Raw genomic sequence first — 21,419 nt, 5'->3', positions numbered from 1 at the left:
AAGGGCACACAGCTAGCTTGCAACAGCTATTTGGTTACTTTGCAAGGTAGGCTCAAGGGAAAACTGGTTCAAGGGCTACAAAAAAAAAGATGGAGTGGTAAAACAGAAGAAAACATCTTAACTGGAATAAAGGCTTATATTCAAAACCCAAGCAGGGTCCTTGTCTTTGAGGCATAAAAGGTGCAAAAAGAACAGCAAGACAACAGGAATAAAACCCACATGAATCACTGTGGCATCCAGTTTCTATTCACAAAGAAAAAGCTCCAGTCCATCTTTTAATTTTTTTGAAAAATTCCTGACATTACAGAACTAAACTGAAATGTATTAATATTCCACTCTTACAGTTCCATGACAAACAGAAAAAAAATTCATGAGCCAAAAAAAAGGGGGGGGAGAAGCTTATAAAACTAAATATGGATCTCAGCATTAACAGCTGAACAGAGAAAGGAATTAAAACGCTTTAATTAAAAAATCACGAGTGGATGATAAAGTGTGTAGAAACTGAAAATTTACAAACTATTTAAAACCTGGAATCGCTGACTGTTCAGAAACTACACAGATGGGTCATGGGTGGTGGTGAACAGCAGAAAGGGATTATGGATCAATCTGCATCGTTCTAGCTGCTCCCCATGCCACCCGTCTCCGAGGAAAGCCTGTAACACACAAAAAAAACAAGAACTCCAAGTTAGTTTTTTGAACGCCCAGCTGCACCTCACCTCCGAAACTTTCAATGTCAAGGGAGACATTTTTAAGATTTCTTGGATTAACTGGTACCATGATCTCGTAACCCCTGTAATCCAAGCTTTCTGAGGAAAATCATCCCAGAACTGAAGGAAACAGACTCTGGTTACCAAATGTGGGTGTTCCTCCAATGATGGTCTTTGGAATATTTGTGGGAGATGTTAAATGCTTTCCAAAAATACGCCACACACTAAAACCTCCTCTCACAGGGCCCTACTACACAGAAGCACCTTCTCTCTACTGATGAGCTTATCCCAGCTCCTCCGAAGCTACTGGCAGAAAGCAGTTTAGGAAACCTTTATCTGAAAGTAGCCTCGTGAGGCTAACGTTGAGACAGATCAACAAAGACTTGGTCCTGGGTTTCTCTAGCACTGTGAAGGCTATTCCTATTAAGAGATAATATATAGTTTTAAACCTAGGGGGTGTTAAAAAGGGAACAGCAAGTATAGTAAGTATAGTCAAGAATTACAACCAACCTATCATCTTCAGACTTAAAAAGCAGAAGCCAACATGTCTCAACGATTCCTTGGTTCACTGGAGAAGCTCCTAAACCTTTGGACTCCTGAAGCTGAACTCTCCATTCAAACATACCCAGTGAGCTACAATGCCTTTCTGTCTCAAATATATCATTTGAGGTCCTGAAACCCAACTCTAAACTCCGAGGGAAAATTATTTAGGTATTTATAGCCTGCTTCACTGACTGTTACATATCCAGCAGGTCTTAGCTCCCGCTTTGAGTAGAACTAAATGCCTAAGACTGTTTCAATTCATAAATTTATTTCAAGAGGATTTTCAACTGATTGGATCTCAAAACAGGTTGACCTAGGGCAACATAAGCAGTAAGCCCTGAACCTAAGGGTTTAGTGGGGAGTGAAGGTTCAGGAAGGAGCTGCTGGAAAGAGTTTAGATCTACGACCTAAAGAAAATTAAGTTCGTGCAAGAAGGTGATGGCACTCTGGCAACAAAAAGAGCTCAAAAAGAACTATCCAGAATTTATATACAGCCTAAGCAGTGATTGAGGCAGGAGGTGGTGGAGAGGGGGCAAGAAGGGAAAACCCACAAGCGAAATACCATGCTAAGGACTCTGTAACAGAAGGACCACATGGGGAACCTAGTAAGTTTTAAAAAATTTAACACCAGGCATCTCTGGAGGTCGTGGTGGCAAGTGGCACCTTAGGACATCTGCCTCCTTCCCCGCACCCCTCCGTTAGGGAGTACTCATTAGGTAAAGAATCCTGCTAATCAAGAATTAGATCAAATAGAAACCTGGTCTCTGGGGAGAGACGGTACCAGCAAAATTAACTAACTACAGAGAGAGCTTATTAAAGGAGAGCTGGACCATATGACAAAGGAGCAACCAGCAACTAACAAGAGGAAACTTTCTGGACAACGAAAAGAAAGCTGCTCCTCCAGTCCTTCGTGCAGACTTGGGACATGTAACACTAGTTTCACAGGCCAAATCTGAGTGAGGGACCACAATGCCATGAGATAACACACTGCAATACCTCTCAGCAATTAGTTATTTTTGTTTTTTGGTTTTTTTTAATACTGTAAAACCAAATGAGATGTAGGAAAAGATCAACAGAAAAAAAAAAAATCTCTACACTAATTCTCTAATGCCCTAAGGAAGAGCCATATGCATTCAGGTTGAACAGAAGCCCATCAGAGGCCTTCTGCCATCATACCTACAGCATTTCTTGTCTTTTGTGGAGAGTGAGCTGCGGTCTTGGGATAAGGAAAGTAAGGCTTCAGGGAGATAAAGTGCACTTGAGTAAAAGTAAAGCACGGAGTTGTTAGTGCTGATTAGTCACTCATGTGATCTGTGAATTTAAATTCTCTAAGGCTTTTTTTTTTAATCTGATAAATGAGTGGATTGGTAAGTTACAGTTGCTCTTAAAGGTTCCCTCTAAATCTAAGTTTCTAATTCTCTACTCATGACAGGGTTGGTGGGAGACAGAAGGGGGGGCAGGGAACGGAAGGAAGGGTAAAGTGACTTAGTAATCAGCGTGGGTTTAGGATGACTGGAGAATCCTGTCAAATTCTGAGTGATGTTACAGGTTGGCTGTTCAAGATTTATCCCATCTCACAGGAAGAGGGATACTTCTCATTCAGAGAAATGCAGACAAAAGCCAGGAAACTTTATTAGACTTTTTCCAACTTGCCTCCCCATTCTAGGTCAAGAAGTAACTTCTCTGTATGTATGCTCTGTGAAAGCTCCTCACAGTAACCACTCACCAGAGGAAACAATCTTGGGATGGACACCCTTGTCACCCGCTGCTGTTGGCAAGGTGAGGGATCTGAGAAGTCAGAGAAACTGGTCTTCACTAAAACACCTTAATGGCAATTAAGGAAGACCCTGAGGATGTAACCTGCTCCAGGCCCATCTCCTTTTGTGGAGAATGACAAAGGACTACTACTAAATTAACCCGGGACACAAGCAGGCCCAAGTCAGCTCTACAGACTCCTTAGCTGAGTGGCCACAGGTCACACGTTCCCACCCCTTTACCCTTCACAGCACACAGTCAACTAAAGTTCTTACTGTGGCAACTTTATTACAGCTAGAAACACAAATATGGCCAAGACGGCCTGCTGATAACTTAACCATTAAAGAATTTAAAAAAAAAAAAAGGGTTAACGGAGAAGCTTTTATTCATTAACACAGAGCCTAACACATTGTTATATTGCAATGCAGAATAAAGCTACAAAAAAGTAACAGAATGAAAAAGAAGAGCAAGAACTGTGGCTCTAGATAAAGAATTCAACAAGTCAGACTCTGAAACAGGCACTCAGATGAAATGGCCTAACCCTGACCCCAGGTTACCATTACCCCCACCCCCACCCTATTATGCCCCCAAATAGTAAAAAGGAAACGGTCACAAGCTCACAATTGTTTGGTTCTCACCAACGTTAACAAAGAAAAACAAAATGAACCAAGAAGTACTTGAGGGGTTGCCTCAAGATGCTCAATCAGTAGGGGGAGAATCTCTGTTTCTCGCCTTTCAGTTTGTTAGTTACACATGGCACGGCAGAGGCGGCGGTGGCGGTGGCTGAAGCCCCGGTACCCTTAGCAGCAGACACAACATTTAGAGCCAGGAGAGGGATGGGTTTCATGCCAAGCAGACTGGAGACACAAGGGGCGGTCGGAAGAGGGTTGGGGAGGCTGGAGGGTGCGTCGGAGGTCCCCGCTGTGGCGAGCGAGGGGGTGGTGGTGGAGGAGGAAGAAGAAGAAGGGGTGGAGGGTTGAGAGAGGTTGATGCTGAGGTGATCAGGGATCGTGACGGAGGCTGCCTGGGAGGAGGGTTTAGCGTTTTCTAAACTGTAACAGAGGAAAAAAGGAACAAAAAAAAAGGGTGGGTGGAAGGGAAGACCACAAAAGGGAAAAAGTACAGGACAAAAACCGCTTGTTATCAGTTAAGTGCCTCTGGTTGCAAATTAGGAAGACCTAATACCAACTTGTGATAAACTGCCCCTTTCAGTCTGTGTCCCACCTCTAAAAATGTGTAGTTTACCAAATCCCATGCCACAAAGCTATTTAAAACTGCTATGGTGAAGAAAAAGCTGATAGACTGCGAAAAGAAATCACACAGAGGACACGTCCACGTATCTGACACGTGGCTCCATCCCAGAAGTCAGAAAGAAATGATTTCAAAGTAGAAAACGAAAGAGTATTCATAGCAATCTCCAAACGAGGAACAAAGGTCTCACACCCACCAATCCCTTGTGAAGGTGTAGAATGTTATCTAGAGAATTAGAAACGTCCCCCCTAATGTTGAAGTGTGCTTCCATCTTCTACAACTAACTAACCAACATATCAGGACGGGAAAGGACAAGAAACCAAAGTAGGTCACTAATTTCAAAACTTCAAAGATGTAGCATTTTCAAAGAAAAACGCTGAGAACAGAAGTGTAGATAACAACTAGGAAAGTTTCATTTCTGGTAAGAGTTGGGGGGGGGAGAGGAAAAAAGCCCTTTGTTTCTGACTGAACATACTTCTAACATAGACCTCACAGAACTGGAAGATACTCAAGCACTCCCAAAAAATTCATTTCAAAATGTAAAAATACTGCCTCTACTCCTAAAATAAAGTCCAAATAGCCTAATAGCCAGCAACAAACAAATGCCCACGTGTCTAAGCCAGAGCTGCAGCATTTGTCAAAGACTGTCTGGACAACCTACCCCACAAGATTAACTCTTCAAGGGCAGGGACCCTCCTCTTAAGATTCCATTTTGTTTACCTCAGTCCAGGGACCGTTACAACCCATAAAGCAGGGGATAAAGAAAGGACTCAGACGAACAGAGTTAAGAGCAGAAATGCTCAGAATCCATTACCGAAAGCAGAGAAATCTTTCTTGCCTGGCAGTAATAAAACCAGTTCACGTCTACATTCGAACTGAACCAAGATGGCAGAGTGGAGAGTAAGCTTTCTGCATGTACGAGCTCTGCTTTGGTGTTAAATGAAGCTTTACAAAGTTGTGACCCAATTCCATAGTTTGGACAGATTCATGAAACGGGATGACCATAAATGGCCAGCCGTCCTGTAAGGAGGATCCTGGGAAGAGCCACTGAATCAGGCAACTCAGGTGGAGATGTTCTGCTGCCTTACAGTGTTGACACTGACCTAGGGGCAAGCAAGCCACTTCTATTTAAGCACTATCTGACAATATTTAGGGCGAGCCTACCCAACTCAGAAGAAAACAATCCCAGCTTTCAAGAACATGAGTCTTACCACTAACACCCACCCTCCCCATAACCCAATTACAAACAAGAAAAACCTCTGCAAACTGCCTCTGCACAAAGCTTACCAGCTTACTACCACTTCCCACTGAACGTGAAGAATCGGACAAGAATCGGACGTGCTTGGTCGCTGAAGCAGATCTAGACACAGCAGAGTCTTTCCTACATAAATACTAGTAAATACCTCAGGGCATTAAAAGGCTTAAGGCAAAAGTCAAAACCACTGGGGAACTGATAAATTCTTAACCAGGAGATAAAAGACAATGGAATAAATACAAGGTCAGTGTAACCAGAACAACAAAACAGACCTCATACTTTAATGAATTCCTTTCCCCTGCACTAGATTCAGGAACTCAGAACACCTTTTGTGTACAACAAAAGTTGAACAGTTATGACAGAGGTAAGTGACAACTAAACAAAAATCTACACAGAAGAGATGGCTAAGCGCCCCCTGGGAAATGGACTGCTGACCCCGGCTTAGCATGTTAGTAAGCAACTAAGAACATGACTGAGGCACATGTGCTGAGAAAGCAAGAAATAGAAATGCCTTGTAGGATGCCCACCAGACTACGATTAGCCCCACTGTGGCTGTGTGTGCAATAACATCAGCCAGGTTTGGGTGAGGAGAATAAAACCTCAGGAAGCCGTTATGGTATGAGATGGTGGCAAAAAAAAAAAAGAGAATGAAAACGGGCTACGTATTTCTGAAATAGTCCAAAACCTGTGCCTCCCTTTCCCACAAGCTCTGAACAATGGAATACATTCGCAATTTGAGAAAAATGGGTATTTTCAGAATAAATGGTAATCGCTGCCTCTAAGAAACTGCCTTGCCATCACATTATTACTTCATTATCCTTACTCCAATTAGGGCGCTTTGGAGACTAAACCCCATCCATAAAATATTGGCCTAGGGCACGTACAGCAGGAGACCCACGTCTGCTTTAGTCAGTATGGGTGCTCCAGCCAGAGTGCTGTCCTACTAGTGAAAACTTGCTCTACTCTTTCTATGCCTAATACCATCAAGTCAAATGTAAGCATTCTATTCCCTCCCCAAATACAAATTTATTACAATCTTGTTACTTTTTTCTGCTTGCTACACTAAGAATGGATCAACGTAGGGCTAGACTTTAACTTCATTGCCATCTCCACCCATCCCTACTCCCATCCCCCAAATATTCCCACATTTAATACTACACTGTAGCTTTCCCCACCACACTCATTACTTGTTGCCAACAATCAGACAAAAGGTAGGAGGGAACCCTTACCTGACATTGATTAGATATTGAGCCAGGCTAATGCTGGCAGCAGATCCAGTGATGGTAACCTGCCTATCAGTAGATCCTTCCACTGGGTTCGCAATTTTGATCTGCGCCCCAGACATCTGACGGATCTCATTGATTTTGGCGCCTTGACGCCCGATTATGCAGCCAATCAACTTAAGAAGAAAAACAACAAGGCATACCAAAATTAAGAGTTGTACATCCAGGTCCAAGAATTCCATCCCACCCCTCCAGTCTTGTATAGCTTGGATCCACAATAACGGCAATGGAAACTACTTACTATCTGCACCCTACACCCCCTACTCGCCTACTCCTGATTAAAAAACTTGATTCTAGATTTCATCTCCACTCTTGCCCTATTTTGTCTGACTACTACAGGTCAGAGCCTTCTCTCAGCTGACTGACTCCAAGGAGCACGAGCTCATTTCCTAGTGTATCAATCCAAAGACAAAATAAAGCAGAGCCACCATGCTAACAAACCAGTTTCTCACGGCTAGCGAAAATAAAGAGCTCTGGTTTTTGGAAAGAAAGATGCCTAAACTCACCCTGCTATGATTACCATTTTAATATACTGATAAAAATTCTGGCTGATTTATAATGCTTTTGCCTTTGGAAAAAGTAAAACATCGGTCCACGTTCATACTGTCCAAGTACTGTAGACACTATTAACGCATGATTACTGAAAACCTTTAGTGTGGCTGGCTAGTGAGAATGGGAAACAGATTATTTTACTATTCTCACAATTTATAGCCACATGCAGTTAGTGACTACCATGTTGGACAGAACATTCAACGGCCCCTACTTTGAGGATAAGGCTTCAGGTCATCCAAGAAACTAAGGCCAATGGGAATTTATATGAGACAAAATGGTTCTTTCTGCCTCGTGATTACCTCAACACAATAGTTTACCCATTTTCCCCATTCGTTTTTAAGATTCTACATGCTTTTAAAATTTTACTTTGGGGGGAAAAAACAAAAATAAATAAAATTTTAATTTGGGATCTAAAGAAACCCCATTTCCTTCCCTAGCTCTTAGGAATGGCATGACACTGCATCAACTCTAATTTTTATCCCATGTAACCCTATTATACTCACATCATTTGGAATGGTGAGTTCATGAGAAGTAGTCTGAGCAGATGCATCCAAACCTGCTAAAAGACAGAAGAGAGCAAGGAAATTCAATGCATAGCAAACCAACCCCCACTGATTTGCACATTAACCTAACAGAAGGAAACAAACTGGAAACCCAGCATTGGCTGTTGGGATTCATCACTAACTTGGAAGCCTCCAAGGAGGAAAGAGGGGGGAAAGGGGTACAGAAATAATGCTGGAAAGGTTCCTCTGTAAACTCAGAAAAGCTGATTTCATGCCATTTCCTGCAAAGCCCAGCCTATTAGGGTGTAAGGGGATGGAAGCAAGGGGCAAGGGAATGTGGTAGGACCAAAATCTAACCAAATCCTTCTGCACTGCTCCCCTTTTCTGCTTAGGATTTCCTGCTGCTGCTGTGTTCCAATTTTATCTCACCTGATGCTCACTAGCGCCAGTGCCAATATCATGCCTGTTACTGGGTACCATGGACTTTTGGCAGACATGCACAGTCGCTTTAAATATACCTGTATCAGATTAACACCTCCCCCAATCCTAACCTACACTTGAAGGTCAAAGAGAATGAAATGGCAGCCAGGTGAGGGAAGTTCATTTCTCCAGATTTATTCTCTGTCTTTTCCTCAACTGCTCAGTAATTTGTTCTGGTTTTTATTTTGTTTTCCAAAGAAAAAGAAAAAAAAATCCCATCAGCAAACACCCATACCAATCAGTAATACTGACACCTGGACAGGACCAGGCTGGCTGGCTAATTCTCAAAGCTAGTCCTGCTCTCAGCTGTGGCTGCTAAACTCAACATTTTTAGAAGGGGGTTGGCCAGATCCATCAAGGGACCCTCAGGGGCACCAGGCCCACCCCTTTGCTCTCTCAGCTCCTTTCTGCCATGTGCGTCTTGCTGGTATGTCATGGGCAGTGAAACAAGACTCCCACCAGTTTATTAATATAACAGTAGAATACTACAGATTTTTTTTTTTAATCATTACCCCAATAGCCTTTCACCTCTGGAGAGCTGGATTCAATGCCTGTTAAGATACAAGTGAAAATGAGTTTGGTGGTCTCATCCTAACCCTATCGGACAAGTTATTCCTTATACAGAAAAAAAAGCCCCAAAAACAAAACAAAACAAAACCAAAAACCACTACACAATTTGGCACAAATGGATTTTCTACCCAGATCTGTGAATAGCTGGTGGAGAGAAAGGGGGTGCCAATCAGATCAAAGGGGCAGCAGTGAGGATGGGAAGAAATATCAGCCTACCCTTTGCCTGACAAGCATCCCCAGACCTCACCCCAAACCTTCCAGGGCCTTTTTTTTTTTTTTTAAATATAAAAGAATAACTCACCCCAAATGAAAACCAAGTTAACAAACACATTACCTCCTTTGGTTTAGCGATAGAAGACAGGCAAGTTTAAACCAGCAGGACGCTGGGTAATGAACTCTGTTTTAAACAGATGTCAAACTGAGACCTTGGGGCTGGCCTCTGTCTTGCACTACACCTTACAGAAATAAACACTGAGGTATCCATACCACTGAATCCGGTGTTGCCATGCGTCATGGGAAAATGAGACTGTTGCATTGCCAACTGGTGCAGCTTGGTCAACTGCAGGAAGGAAATAGGAGAGGTTGGCATTAGAAGAGTAACAGAGCCAGGGCTCAAGCACATTCAGATTTGAAAATGCAGAGCTCCTGATCCCCAAAATTGACTCTACTACTCAAACTACAACACAGGGTAAAGAGGGGGCTTATACCACAATCCTGGAGATGGGCAGAATATGAAGGTAAGGGTTAGAAGTAGAAAGGACACCAGTACAAGAGAATGAATGCACTTTGGGTGTGTGAAAAGAAAAGCAGCAGCACCTGCCCGACAACCATCCCCTTGTGGGCTACTTAAGGAAGGTGTTTGCAGCCATTGCAACAGTTGCCCCAGGGACAAGCACGGACAGGCTAGGTAAACAAACTGTGCAGTGGTGCTAGGGGAAACACACCATGCAGGGTTCTGTCAATACTGGGAGAAGGGAAGGAGATGAGGGGGCAGGGAGACTGCAAGGAGGAGAGAGATTACAATGAAACCAAACTGGGCTCAATCCCACCCCCTCCCAACAGATTTCTACAGCTATTTTTCTTCACCTATACGAACTATCCTGGCTGTTGCAAAACAGAACAAACCCAACCCAACCCAACCCTCCTCAAGGCTACTTCCCCTCCTGGGCCAAGCACTGACCAAGAACCAAACCCAACTTCCCAAGTCTAACGCTCAGCACCTGAAACGGTTAGTAATGACGGAGTAAAGTGCAGAGAGAAACGCCCTTACACACGTCTGAATACCAGCGCTTTTAAACAGGAGTATTTAGTGGCAAGAAAGATTTTTTGAGTTGAATTCCCAAATATTCAGCTTTTTATCCCTCCCTTTGCAAAAGTAAGCCCCTTTCCCACCCGTTCAGATGCTTTTTAAATTGTCACCTCAAATTGAGCAGTCCCCGGAGAAAAAACTCAACCTCCCCATCCCTCCTCCCCAATGTAAAGGACTCTACGAAGAGATGCACAGTCAGTCCACTGTCAATTTAAACTGTGCCCTGGAATAACAAATGACAATATACCACAGAACACTTCTCTTTTATATAGAATACTCTGGAACATGGGGTAGAGCAGAATCTAATAATCTGCTGAATTCAAAGGCGTATAAGGTGCTACAGTGGCCCTCATTAAAGATTATTTAAGGGCCCAAATATGAGATTCACCTTGTGAGGAAAACAATACTGTAAATGTTTAAGACCCAACTCACTTCTGCCTATGTGGAAGAGTGACACAATTTTGGATGGGAGAGGGAGCTTTTCAAAACAAGAAGTGAAAACAAAACTTACATCTGGCTGTGGAATGGCATACTGTCCTTGAATGGTATAGGCCTACAAAAGGAGGAAAACAGTTCCTATTAAAAAACCAATCACGGACAGCCACCCAATGGGAGAAGGGGAGACAGATTTCAACTAGCCAGGAAGCCAGAGTTCAACTAGAGATGGGGGAGGCCAGAGATTGAGGCAGTAGATGGTATCTCGCAAACACAGTCAGACCTGAGTTGGCCTTCTTTGAAACCTAAATATGATGCCTTATTCCAGGAAGCCTATGAAGGGAGCCATGTTCCCTGTAATCAAAGGCAAAATACACATTTGGTTCTTAATGGAAAGGTGGGAAGTGGGATTAAGCAATGCCTCGATTGACCAAACCCCCTTCTTTTTCCCTATATACAAGACAGCCTAGGAGGAAAATGGTCTCTTCCCTCAACCACCCCAAACCCTTATATACCAGTCATGGTGACATGAATGATTTGTATTTGCACAAACCTATGTGGCATGTTTTGAAACTCTTCCCTTTCCCTATCTTATTTTTCTCTATATGTGCCTAAAGACCTTAAATGCACTGGAAGCTAGCTGAGTACCTAACACTAGGGAGCTGACCACAAGAATGCAAAATAAATAAATAAATAAATAAAATGAATCACTGTGTTCTAAACCTTGCACCTTCTCCCACCTTCCCCTCCATAAAAGGCACTTGCAGCTCCCACTACACCCTCCTCCCCCCACACCATAACCTCCGAAAAGGGAGCTGGGTCTTCAGGGCAATGGGGTGGGGAATAAGGAGAAGGAACAGGAAGGGAGGGGAAGGAGTGGCTGGTTAACAGGATGTGAAGCTTTTCACATCACAGTGGTCAGTACCCCCAAAAGTGCACCCAGGTGGGGGTAGGAAGGTGAAAATGGGATAGGAAGAGTGGGAGATGGGGAAGAGGGGTTGAACAACAACAACAAAAAAAAAAAAAGGAAAAAAAGAAAAAAAAAAGGAAAAAAAGAAAAAAAAAAGGAAAAAAAGAAAAAAAAAAAAGAGAGTTGGTGTTACCATCTGGTGAGCTACGCGGCCTGTGTGAAATGAGGTGGGGGGGTCAGTCCAGGTCCCCGTGGACAGGTGGTGTCCACAGCACAAAAATCACCAGCGCCACTGGCCCCCCGCGTGTTGGCAGTCTCGGCTGAGGCGGAAGGATTGAGTGAGCCTTGGAGACTGAACATCCCCTCTCACCTCTAGAGGTGGTCCCTCCAGGTCAGGGTTGAGGCACATGGACGGGGTGGTGTGGGGAAAGCTCGCACTGTCGCTGCCTGTGCTGTACCTGTCCTGTGGATAAATAGAGGATTTCAGTCTCCAGGGCTGTCAATCCGGCACCTTGTCACCAGCATGAAATTCACACAAAAAAAGTTGTTTAAGTTGTTCTTTTCCTTTAAAAAGGAGCTCACGACACAATTTGAAACGAGCTGCAATCAGTGAATTTAAAAAAAAAAAAGTTACCTTGTGGCAGGTATCACACTGCACAATTGGACTATTTTCAGTAAGAATGAAGGGATGGGGCAACAGAGCTGATGCCAGCTACTGGTCAGTGTGGGATTAAGTTGAACCCCTATAGAGCCCACTTTTGTCACAAAGGAACAAAAGATACAGGTCCATCCGTGGACGCTGCATGAACCAGTCCATTTAAAAAGGCCCATGGGAATAATCAGGGCCACTCTGAAAGAAGCTGCAAGCCTTTAGAGGGTGGTCAACTGAATAAAGGGGGGGAGGGAGGGAGGGAAGCAAAGAGGTAAGAAGGGGAAGGTGGAAAAAGGAGGAAAAGAAAGGAAAGGGAAATGAAGAATTATAGAAAGGATTGCTGCTACACAGCATGGGACTCTTTATAATCCCAAATGGGAATGGAAGAATCCAGAAGAGCAGGAACCTAGAGTTCCTGGGGAGAAGGGAAAACTCCTTAGGCTAAGCCTCCTTGCTATACTGACTCTGGGCCTTTGTTTACCCTGCCTGACTATCCAGACTGACGGAACCCTTTAAACCAATCCGGTTTGTACAAAGCAAGATACTAAACTGTCTCAAGGTAACACTGCAACATGATTAATTTCTTGTGAAAGCTCCCAGAAACACATGACAAACTAAGTCTCCAAAATCTTGTTCAGTTTTATGCCAACTCAAAATAGAATGTGAATGAGATGGACTTCAAGTTTGCTTCCCCCGATTCAAACACAAGATGGAACTAATTAAGTGTGCTTGTAGCAGGCCAGCCCCTCACTGAGAAAAGGCATTCTGAGCAATGCACTTGCTTAAGCAGCCACCAAAATGAAGGTCACTATTTCAACCTGAACCCCAACATTTATGAAACTGACCTACCTACTCCTTAAATACTAACCAACAAAGCATAAAACTACCATGGTTCTGATAAATGCTCTTGTCATAAAACTCTAACTTCAGAATAAGCCACGTGCCAAGGATCAAGAGTTTAGGTGGGTGAAGTAGAAAGAGGCCAAGGGGGTGCTTTGGTGTTCTTACTCTAACACCAAAGGTCACAGCACCACAGCCCAACATGCTCTCCCCCTTCTATTCTCGCACACTGAACCCTTACCCCGGCTGGTTTCAGTTATGCCATGAGGGTTCAAACCAGCGTTTATGAGGTTAAGAGCCTGGGGGAACAATTCACTGGAGTTTGGGAGTGGAGGGGTAGGAGTAGGGGAGGTGAGGTGGGGGGAAGGGGAAGTTTGTAGGACACTCAAGTTTAGGACCCCCCCAAATTTGAGACCACCATCCAGAATCTCCTTCCGAGGTCCAGTTCTTTGCTACTTTTATTCAGACCTCTAAAGAACACCCCACACATAAAAAACCATGGATGGGTGGGGGAGGGGAGGGAGAGAAGTAGTGACACCAAGGCAATTTAACCCTTTCTTCTAACCCAATCCACCTTAAATTACCAAGTAAATTCCCCCTTCAGAGTGCCTACAAAACTCCCATATTGTATGCTAAAAATTAAGTAAGGGCTTGGCATTCATAGCTTTCTCCAATACAAAAAAATAAAACTAAAAGCAGGTCAAACTATGGCCAGAGTACAGGTTTCAGCAAGCATGCAGGGTGGCCTGGTGTGCTGCTGGCAAAGTTGACATTTCAAATATAATCCTTGTTCATTCTAGCCCACCAATAAGAACTTTCTTACCTGACCACCTGCAAAGATGACTGGAGAACTGGACGGCTTGGGCCGGTACGGGATGGTCACGCCCTTCGGGGGGGACTGGGAGAGAGTCAGAGGGGAAAAAAACAAAAAGAGATAAGGTTTCAAAGCTGCTTCAGCTGTGTGGCTTAAGCTCACACAGATCAGTTAAATTAAAAACTGTATTAATTTCCATCCCCTCACCTACCAACGTTGTCTCTGGCTAGATCTAATCTCAAATCATCTGCAGTTATTTGCCTTTAAAGCAGTAAGATGGGTCCGTGGACTACACAGCTCACACTAATTCTCACCAAGGCAGATTCCCCTGTAATAATTTACGCATTATTTCCACGTTTTCAAATAACCCTAATGAACATGACAAACCTCTATGCGTACATATATAGTTTAGTTGGTAATTTAAGATCTTACATTTTGGCCTATGTAAGAAATGAAGCCAAAATAGGAAATAAAGTACCCCAATATCACGCCTAGGATATAGACACTGTCAAGAAATAGTTCAAAGGTTCAGTCAACATTTTCCTAAACTCTTTGAAAATTCTACTTTCTCATGGAACATGGGACCAATTCCATAAATTCTACGAAGGTTTATTTTCCCTTAATTTTGCTCTTCTTATTTTAACTGAATTGCATATGCTACCAGGGACCTTATAAGTCATTCCAAAACACCACTATGGATACGTTTTTTTCTTATATAAGTATCTTCAATATAACCCTGCCTTAAAACACAGAAATTAATTTGAAGAATGTGTTGAAGTTGCACACAGCAAAAATACTATAATACAAAGGAAACTTAACTCAGCTTCTCAGGAACCCAGTTACATCTTTTGTCCACTCAGTCCAAGTGAATCTTCCCCTACCAACCCTGCTAGAATTGCTGTAAACCGAAAGATCACTGCTGCTTACCAGTTTCTATTTTTGCTCAGACTATAAGAAAAGTCAAAGCTGGGGGGAGGAAAATATGAACTCAGGGAACCTCTTCCCCACCCCCACTGGAAGCTTCTAACAGCTTCACCTAATTCTAGTCTTACTAAATATAGATCAGTCTGTCTCCCTAGAATCACCCTCCCCCCATTCTCAGCATGAGCCTGAGGGCTTACCTCCAACATGACCACGCAGATCTGTTTCACACACTCAATNAAAAAAAAAAAAAAATAAAAAAAAAAAAAAAAAAAAAAAAGGAAACAGATCATATTCAAGTTAGAAATTCCGATTAACCTTCTACTCCCCCTGCTTGTGTTCCCTCTCTCGCTGGCTGTGTCTCTGTTAAATAAATAAATAAAATCTTAAAAAAAAAAAACAAAACAAGAAATTCTGGTTAACCTTCTGACTTATTAGGACATATGGAATGCTAAAAAAAAACCAAACGGGGCGCCTGGGTGGCTCAGTCGTTAAGCATGTTAAGCATCTGCCTTCGGCTCAGGGTGTGATCCCAGTGTTCTGGGATCGAGCACCACATCAGGCTCCTCCGCTGGGAAGCCTGCTTCTCCCTCTCCCACTCCCCCTGCTTGTGTTCCCTCTCTCACTGGCTGTCTCTATCTCTGTCAAATGAATGAATAAAAAATCTTAAAAAAACAAACAAACAAACAAACAAACCCTTACATATTTTTACGTACGTACCAATGGTACAATTCTTTTCTTCCCAATACGCAAATTGTAATCATCTAGGACTGTTACTCTGATAATAATCTTCATCTCAAATGTGAACTTTCCTTAGCCATACTAAGAGCTATTAATTGAGAAAGCCACATTTAGAATAAACATTTTGAAGACCACAAAAGTTACCAACCTCTCGTATTTCCTTGATCTTGCAACCACCTTTCCCAATGAGAGAGCCACACTGACTAGCAGGGACCACCAGCCTCAGGGTAACTGGGGGTCTACTGGCAGCTGTGCTATTGGTCATAGAGCTGCTGATGTCCTTCAAAAAGAAATTCATCAGAACAAAAGAATATAAGTTTAAGCAGATCCCTGGGACCCATAACTGCTGTAACAGAACTGTTTTAACTTTATAAGGGACATATTATGTCATGATCTACCATCAGCAAAAGTTCAAATATTGCCTCCCCCCGCCCCCAAACAACTATTTCTGAAAAGATAAAAACACCTACAAACTTTCTCAGAATTAGCGCTAAATATAGTTTCCTTCATGGAGACGGGAGGGGGGAGGGGCTTGGTAGGAAGAAGAGTGATTATTAGTTCTGGAAATTAGAGCTGACTGCAAAATAAAATAATACCAAAGTCAAAATTAAATAAAATATTAAGAGAAAGATGAAACAATGCAACCCAATATTCGAAGAACCAATTCGGTCCTCTTAGAAAACTGGGAAGATTAGGTTGTGTACTTCTATATATCATTACTTTAATTTCTTGGTGACATCACCTTTATACAGACAACGCAACTGAGCCGAGTACTCGCCCCAATCACATCCAAAAAGCTGTAGATTTGGAATTAAAAGACTATACTGGCTCCAAAGCCCACCATCTTTCCCATAATATGCTACATCCAAAAAGTCATGGTTTTAACCTAGTTAAATTTAGCCTCCTGAGGATTAAGTGGTTTAAACATCACTTCTCAGCCTAATCTCTACATAGTAGCTAGACCTGGAAAGTGCTTAAACATAAGACCTTAAAGTCAAGAACATGTTTAAGTATGAACAGATCTTCTGAATGTTTTTTAAGCTTCAGGCTCTGGATTAGCAGGGCCTTACAGGTCAAAAAATAACATTTCTGATCTTGGCCATGATAAAACTTCAGGCACCATTAAGTATCCAACCACCAACCCAAGCAGCGGCCAACAGCTCTCCCCTGCCTGTGGTGTCAAATGCAAGATTAGCAGCACTACTGAAGAGGGGGAGGAGGCTGAAGAAAAGACCTAGGGGAATGGTGGTTCAGTGTCTGAAGGCTGAGGTATCTTGGTGAACAAAAAAAGCTTCTCTCTGCCAAAAAAACCTCTGGCACTGATATTTTGCTTCTGATAACCTGTAAAACATATTCCCTCCCTTCAAGTATAAGTCTGACACAACATTACCAGACTGATTGTCTTAAAAATGTAACTATGCCCAAAGTTTAAAGATATCTGTATTTATAGTATATAGTAGTGTTCACCAAGGCACCTGAAAAAAAAGCACATTTAGGTTCACTCAACTATAAATCAGAGGACGTAACGCTTAGTAATTCAGTACTGTCATACCTTCAAAACTGTCGGTCAAAAAATGAAAATAAAAGATACTAGTTTTTCACACAATTTTTTTTACGTTGAGTCCCTGGTAATAGTCAAGCTATTTGTTATGATGATTCAAGTGACTTAATGGCCAAATTTTGGGGACACTGAAGGCGGGAGAGGGCAAAGGACTCATTCATAGATATTTATAATCCATTCTGTTCTTGAAGTTCTCAGAAAATCACTAAGCTATCTAGAAGCACTTAGAAGACTAAGTGGGGAGGGGCACCTAGGTGGCTCAGTTGGTTGAGTGGCCAACTCTTGATCTGGGTTCACGTCATGATCTCAGAGTCCTGGGATTGAGCACCTTGTCGTCATCGTCGTTGGGCTCTGTGCTCAGCAGGAACCTGCTTGAGGAGTCTTTGCCTCTCCCCACCACGAGGGCACGCGCAAGTGCGCGCACTCTCTCCCTCTCTAAATAAAATAAAAATGAAACTTAAAAACACCTTAAAGTAAAATAAAACGAAGACTAAGTGCAAAATGTGGGGGAACAACAAACCTCTTCCAGTTTGTCAATGATCATAGCAAAGGCTTTGAAGATGGCGTTAGTGGGTCCAGCCAAAGTGATAATTCTCTCAGGACAATTCCCTTCTGAGATGTTGATACGTGCACCACTCTGGATGAAAAACAAAGCCAAGAGGTTAAATAAGACAAAAAGATCTGAGCACATATAAATGCCCACCCCATAAGATAAGCAAGGAGCCTCCTACATATATTATCTTGACACAAGGCAATTTCAGCATCATTTCAAACACTACTCATGTTTGTCCTCAAACAGACTACAGAAGCTGCCTTAATGCTTGAATGAACTGAGACACGGGAACTACATTTCCCAGCATACTATATGTCATTACAAATAACCAAGCCAGAAAAATACCACATTTTCCTATGGAGACCTTGCCCCTCGTAATCACTCACTGAAGAAAATTTTTGCCTTTAAGGACTTAACACTCCCTAAAACACCCCCACATAACTCACCTCCTCACGCATCTTCTTAACTGATTCTCCTTTCTGTAAGAGGAAAAGTCAAGAGTGAGCTCCAACTGCTATTTCAACCCAGACCGACTAAACAGTAATTAGAGTTGAAGTGAAACTGTCTTACCTTTCCGATGATACTGCCAACTTCCTGCAATGGAGAAAACTAGTGTCAAACAAGAGGAAACTCGAAGTGTTCATTACCATGAAAAGGAATTTTTAACTGTCCAAAGTAATGGGAAAACTAAGCTTTATAGGGAAGGGGACTGTGTGGGCTTTTTCTTTTCTTTGCTCAGAACATAAATGAAGATATCCAAGAATTTTGAAGGAATAATGATGCAGGAGTGATTACATGCTATTGTGTTCTAATATATTATTTTAAAGTACCAAATACATCACCCCCCCATCCCCTGCCTTAAAAGTTTCCCAAAATTGTCTAGACAGAGGAAATCTACTTATCACAAGCTACAGCAACCTCCACGGGAAAAATCTTATTAACCAGATATGAGACAGTCTTTGGCTCCATCCTCTAGTTAAGCCTTTCCTGCTCAGTGGAGCTTCCTACTAAAGTCTGTCCATTTTCCCACTGCACTCTCATCTACTGATAGAGAAGAGTGCTAAAGCCAGATGCCCCACAGTGCTAATCTGATGAGCTCCAAGATGCATGCCCTCTCTTCCTGGCCTCTCCCTGAGCAGTTACTATGACCCAATTTCCCAAGCTGGTGCATACCTTTCCATGCATAAGTAGCCGGATGGTGAGAGTGACATTTAATCCACCTTCAATCACACCGGTGTCCATGTCGAGCAGTGTAGTGGGGAGCTGGACTTTGAGTGGTCAAGTCTTTGGTCACTGGTGGGGGTGAAAGCCAAAAACTGAAATGCAAACATGACCAAAATCAGAAAGGGAAAACAACAGGAGAAATCGTTCCTAAAATCACTTTCATCATTATCAATGTTTTCTGACTCTTTTCCTTAAATGACAGCCTATCAGTTGGCAAGCTTGTATATATCCAGCACAACTGCACTAATGACAACCATTTACAGCTCAGGTTCTGTTAGAGTTTGGAAGGAGACTTTTCAGTCGAGCATGCTCTCCTTAATGGTAGGGTTTCCGCTGACTCTCAGGATGAGGATTCCTTCAATCGGCAATGGTTGTAAAGGAACTGCTGAATGTGCACTTGTCCTTCAGCAGAATAAGCTTTGACAGGATACAGAAACACCTGGAAATCATGAGGCCAAACATCAAACTAACCAACTACAGAGAGGCAAAAGACCTTTTGCTTCCCTGTTAAGTAGCAGCTCAGGTTGAAAGCTAGAAAGGACAGTAAGTTTTCTTACTTGCAGCAATTTCTAGGTAAAAAATTGAAATGTATCTCACATTAAAATTTCAAATCTTGACAGATGACACCAAGTAATCTTAGTAAGATTTAAATCAACAACCTCACAGAAAAAGGCAGTATCTGAAAGCCTTCTATGAAGACTGGGATTCCATATTCCCCTTTGGGAAAACGGTGCATTAAGTACAGCCTGAGTCCTTTCTTCTATCCCCTTTCCCAACCCAACTTGATAATCACTCAGATTTGAAAATTTTCCTTCTGTGTATTAACCTTTGTTACCACTCCATCTCTATTCAAATCTATTAAATCTTAAACTTTCTTCCAAAGAAACAAATGAAAATAAAGCTGTTATTGCTGAAGATTTATTGTATAGCTGTTTTAACCAACAGCTGTAATGAACCTTTCCTACAGAGAAAGCGCTTTTCCCCACCCATCCTCTGAAACAATGTTCCCAATATTTCTGTTTTGAAGTAACAAATTACATGAAGAGAATTTGGTTTTGGATATACCTTTTCCTAGGATACCTCCTTAGCACCTAACAGCATTAGCTTTAAAAAGGTTCTCCAAAGTTGATAAATTTCTCCAGTGACATTTTTAGCAACCACCCCTTCAAAACTCAACATCAATGAACTCTCCTACAGCTAGTTTTCCTCCTTCACAAACAAGCCACCCTTTTAACTTTGCTCTAACACAAAGAGCATCCCTAAACATTTAAAAAGTGTTTTTAAGTTGCTGCCAGATCATTCTGTTTATGGCAAGCTGCCCCATGGTTACCCCCAGAGCATGATTTAAAAGATGGGCTTTGCATCCCCAAGGCACCTCATTCCCCCATCTTCAAAACAGAATTAACTGCTGGCAAAATCCCAGAATTCAACACTTTTCACTCATGGAAAAACAACAGTGCTGGGGGGAGGGGAGCGGAGTGGAAAGGGGGAGACAGAGTTACGTCTGTAAGAATGACTTTTTTTTTTTAATAAGATATGGTAAAATATTGGCAGTTTAGCTCCTTATCTCCACTCAAACGTAACAGTAATCACTTTACAAACACCACAATAACGCAAATACGAAAGGGCAAGACACTAAAAATCTTTTAGAAGGCCATTTCGTGATTAAGGCACAAAGCTGCATATCTAACTCCAAACATCCAAGAAATCCCTGTCATTTTCTCCTGACTAGGTCAATATAAGTGCACCCAATCCCAGGAATCCAGCTGTTAATCCTGCAGTCCATTACCCCTTCTCCTATAAATAGCTCGGCCCGGGTCTATATCGGCAGGCATTTTGTAATTCCAAAATTCGTTACCCCGAGAGAACGTCCTGAATAACTCGGTAACTGGGAGCCCGTTTACCCTTTCTTTAACTCCGCAGCCCCCCTCCCCTCGGTCATCCAAGCATTTTCCAATTAAAAAATGCCCCCCCCATCCCTCCACTAGAAAAGAGAGAAGGGAAAAAAAATAAACGGTTCGGTCGGGGGGGGGCGCTGCGACCCAGGGGGAGGGGCCGGACTAGTAGCGCCTCCTCGTGTGGCTGCGCCAGCGCCTGACCCCCGCGGGGAGCCGCGCTCACCCGCCCGGCCAGCAAGCCGGCCATCGCCTCCCCCCACCCCCTTCAACCAACAAATCCACCGCCGCCCCCCCTACCGCGCGCGCGCCCTCCTTGACTCCTGCGCAGCCGCCACCGGGAAAAGGCGGGGGGAGGGGGGTAGGCCTTGCGCGAGGCCTACTAGGCCGCGCCTGAGCCAGGGCCTCGCGTGAATGGCCGGCCAGCCAGAGTGAGGGGGTAGGCGCTCACGCGGTACTACGCGAGGCCGGGGCTCGTGACGAGAACCGGAGCCCGCTGAGAAAGATGGCAAGAGTGGAAACAGAGCTATAGCTGGGGGCGGAGGGAGAATTTTGAAGCTTACCTGCAGGCGCGAGGCGACTGAGGGGAAAAGGGGAGGGCGGGAAGGGGAAGGGCGGGAGGCCGGGGGCGGAACAATAGGGGCGGGCGGGAAGGCGAGGGGGGC

The 21,419-nt window shown here is 43.2% G+C and overlaps 1 protein-coding gene across 1 annotated transcript; it reads right to left on the bottom strand.

Annotated features, from left to right (window-relative positions):
- Positions 1-210: 210 nt before the first annotated feature.
- PCBP2 (poly(rC) binding protein 2) lies at positions 211-21,419 on the bottom strand. Its single transcript, XM_034644791.1, has 15 exons — positions 21,318-21,419; positions 18,809-18,951; positions 18,206-18,229; positions 18,082-18,114; positions 17,603-17,719; positions 15,616-15,801; positions 14,981-15,019; positions 13,869-13,943; positions 11,924-12,016; positions 10,720-10,761; positions 9,386-9,458; positions 8,842-8,880; positions 7,850-7,905; positions 6,741-6,910; positions 211-653 (listed from the first exon to the last, which is right to left on the bottom strand). Exons 2-15 carry the CDS (start codon positions 18,875-18,877, stop codon positions 617-619), a joined length of 1,053 nt encoding a protein of 350 aa, XP_034500682.1. The 5' UTR covers positions 18,878-18,951; positions 21,318-21,419; the 3' UTR covers positions 211-616.

Source organism: Ailuropoda melanoleuca, chromosome 16 (genome assembly GCF_002007445.2).
Source record: "Ailuropoda melanoleuca isolate Jingjing chromosome 16, ASM200744v2, whole genome shotgun sequence".
Taxonomy (NCBI): domain Eukaryota; kingdom Metazoa; phylum Chordata; class Mammalia; order Carnivora; family Ursidae; genus Ailuropoda; species Ailuropoda melanoleuca.
This window is presented reverse-complemented; position numbering and strand designations above follow the sequence as displayed.

Excerpts from the sequence above, each read along its gene's own strand:
- PCBP2 (XM_034644791.1), bottom strand. The coding sequence starts at position 18,877 with ATGGACACCGGTGTGATTGAAGGTGGATTAAATGTCACTCTCACCATC. Across the intron at positions 8,881-9,385 it reads TGGCAACACCGGATTCAGTG|GCATTGAATCCAGCTCTCCA; the intron begins GTATGGATACCT and ends GTATCTTAACAG. Across the intron at positions 6,911-7,849 it reads AACTCACCATTCCAAATGAT|TTGATTGGCTGCATAATCGG; the intron begins GTGAGTATAATA and ends TTTCTTCTTAAG.